This window comes from Octopus bimaculoides, chromosome 8 (assembly GCF_001194135.2).
Source record: "Octopus bimaculoides isolate UCB-OBI-ISO-001 chromosome 8, ASM119413v2, whole genome shotgun sequence".
Classification (NCBI taxonomy): domain Eukaryota; kingdom Metazoa; phylum Mollusca; class Cephalopoda; order Octopoda; family Octopodidae; genus Octopus; species Octopus bimaculoides.
The window spans coordinates 53,240,329-53,243,598 of NC_068988.1; the positions used below are offsets into that span (position 1 = coordinate 53,240,329).

The window sequence follows — 3,270 nt, forward strand, 5'->3', positions numbered from 1 at the left end:
AACATAACTTGACAACCGATGCTGGTAACTTAGTGTTTCGGCAAAAGAGACCGATAGAATAAGAACTAGGCTTATACAGAATAAGCTCTGGAGTCGATTTGCTTGACTAAAGGTGGTGCTCCTGCATGGCCGCAGTCAAATGACTGAAGCAAGTAAAAAGATTAAAAAAAAAGATGCCAGGCAAAAAGCTTAGCAGATTTTCATCTGTCTTTGTATTCTGAGTTCAAATTTCAATGTGGTTGACTTTGCTTTTCATCCTTTTAGAGTCAATAAAATAAGTACCAGTTGAGAACTGGAGTCAATGTAATCAACTTGCCCTGTCCCCAAATTTGCTGGCCTTGTGACATGAAATACAGTTGTTTCCACCAACAGGTTGATGGTTTGACATTGTTGTGTGCCAGTCTCCGTTACTGGCTCACCATGGAGAAATGCCCACATGTTTTGGTCAGTACCAACTTTCACGACATTATAGAACAGAAACTGCTACCTGCTTCACCAACACTTGAATATCTGGTAAGGAATTCCTGTTTAATTTTAAATGTGAGTCATCAGTTTCGTTATAAAGAATATATAACATAGATGATTAAAATGTGAGATCATCAGAGATGAACTCTTGAAATGGGTGCTCATATTTTTTGTCATCTTTCATATGATCTTTATATCCATACCCAATATTTTCTTAAAATGTAGACATTTTTAAAACTTTAAATTATTATTAACTTAAAACATTGGTTGAATAAGAATATATAAACTCCTGGCAAACTGAATCAATGACTCAGTTTCACATATATACATAGATAAAGATAGTTATGGCCAGTCTATGGGGTTATCCCAGATTTTGCATCCATAAAACATTTAGCTTTTCAGCATCTCACGAAACCCAAGGTAACCCCATAGACCAGCCATAACTATCTTTATCTAAATACTCTACTGCTCTATAACTTAGAGTCTGCTTCTCTTTTTGAGTTATGATATACTAATGATATATATATATATATATATATATATATATATATATTTCACTGTTTCGTCTTCCTGTCATGTTTTCTGTTTGCCATTATTCCTCTGCATTACAAATTTAATTTGATTTAATTTAATTTGTTTCCGCGGGAAGAACTATTCTAACCATGTGTCCTGCCCTAATTCTTTGAAACGCTTAGTTTAGAATAGGGGCAGCTGATGAAGGAAATATTCTCTATGTGGCCTGTTTGTTTTCTGTGCTCTGTTATGTTCTGTTTTTCATTTTGTCCACGTTTTTTTTGTGACGTCCTGTACCCAAATATGCATCTATATATACATGTAGATGTAGGTTTGTACATACATGTACATATATATGCATATACTCACATATTATTTGTATTATATATTTATATATATATATATATATAATCACACGCTAACATGCACACACATACACACACTGTTGCATCCTGGATGTTCTGCTTAATCAAGGGCTAAAGGGCCAAGAATACATGAATGTCTGCTCACAACTGCATAGACACCTAAAAACCATTAGTATAAGCATGGTATATTTTACCAAGTCATACTCACTCACACACTACACAGCTAGTTATACTTGTATCTTGTTGTACTTGGAATATGCTTCTGTATTCAGAATGCTGTTAGATTCAAATATTTAAAATGACAACTTGACTTTCATTGTCATTGGACATTTCTGTTAACAGACAATGGAGACCTTGTGCAATAAAGACGAAGTTGTCTTCCTCTACCAAATCACCAAAGGTTTCTCTGACTGTAGCTTCGCCAATGAAACAGCATTGCAAGCTGGATTACCTGTGGAAATTGTGGAGCGTGGCAAAATGGTAAGTTCGTATATTTCTGTGATAATTGATCATAGGGTATTTATATTAGTGCTCAGATAATGATTACCTCACTTGCATGGTGGTATGCATTCACAGATATATTTAAATATGTGGATAGTTTGTCGTGATATCTGTTGTATTTTGGTACCCTGCCTCAAATGTATTTGTGATTGAATGAATGGGTTGTCATAGTCATCATTTCCACCACTGCCGTTGTCATTGTTGTTTTAACATCCACTTTCCCATGCCTGCATGGATCAGATGGAGTTTATTGAGTCAGATTTTCTACAGCTGGTTGCCTTTCCTGTTACCAACCCTTACCTGTTTCCAAGTAAATTAATATTTTCCAATGGCCAGACATGTTTTCACAGAATATTGGAAATGAATGACACTGCTTGTATGGCAGTGACATTCATTTACAACTCATGCAGTGTCAAAGCAAGGCGACATTAGCACACACACACACACACAAACACACATTATGTGTATATGTGTGCATGTATATATACATGTGTATGTCATCATCATCATTTAATGTCTACTTTCCATGCTGGCATGGGTTGGACGGTTTGATTGAGGACTGGCAAGCCCAGAGGGTGTACCAGGCTCCAATCTGATCTTTCAAGGTTTCTACAGCTGGGTGCCCTTCCTAACGCCAACCACTCCGAGAGTGCAGTGAGTGCTTTTTATGTGCCACTGGCATGGGCCAGTTGTGTGGCATTGGCATTGACCACGTTCGGATGGTACTTTTATGTGTCACCAGCACAGGAGCCAGTCAGGTGGCACTGGTAACAACCATGCTCGGATGATGCTTTTTATGTGCCTATATATATATATATCTTTACATGTATATATATGATGAACTTCTTTCAGTATATATCTACCAAATCCACTTAAAAGGTTTTAGGTGGCCTGACCAAGGTGCCATCCATTGGAACTGAACCTGATCATGTGATTGGCAGTAAACTTCTTAACCACACATCCACATCTATGCCTCAGTCATGCTTGTAAATATATATATATATATATATATAGTGCGTAGGAGTGGCTGTGTGGTAAGTAGCTTGCTAATGAACCACATGGTTCCAGGTTCAGTTCCACTGCGTGGAACCTTGGGCAAGTATCTTCTATAGCCCCAGGCCGACCAAAGCCGTGTGAGTGGATTTGGTAGACGGAAACTGAAAGAAGCTCATCGTATATATATGTATGTATGTGTGTCTGTGTTTGTCCCCCCAACATCGCTAGACAACCGATGCTGGTGTGTTTACATCCCCATAACTTAGCGGTTCGGCAAAAGAGACCGATAGAATAAGTACTAGTACTAGGCTTACAAAGAATAAGTCCTGGAGTCGATTTGCTCGAGTAAAGGCGGTGCTCCAGCATGGCCACAGTCAAATGACTGAAACAGGTAAAAGAGTTTATATATATATATATATATATATATATA

At 37.6% G+C, this 3,270-nt stretch overlaps 2 protein-coding genes across 4 annotated transcripts in view; both read left to right on the forward strand.

Moving 5' to 3' along the window:
• The window catches only part of LOC106874433 (mutS protein homolog 5), a 251,549-nt gene that overhangs the window by 244,208 nt on the left and 4,071 nt on the right, over positions 1–3,270 (forward strand). For all 3 annotated transcript variants that reach the window (XM_052970104.1, XM_052970105.1, XM_052970106.1), the window contains exons 26-27: positions 373–513; positions 1,686–1,823. In XM_052970104.1, the coding sequence (XP_052826064.1) occupies positions 373–513; positions 1,686–1,823 (279 nt within the window). The remainder of the gene's footprint in view (positions 1–372; positions 514–1,685; positions 1,824–3,270) is intronic.
• LOC106874428 (growth arrest and DNA damage-inducible protein GADD45 beta) overlaps positions 1–3,270 on the forward strand; it is a 371,959-nt gene that overhangs the window by 240,647 nt on the left and 128,042 nt on the right. The window lies entirely within an intron of this gene.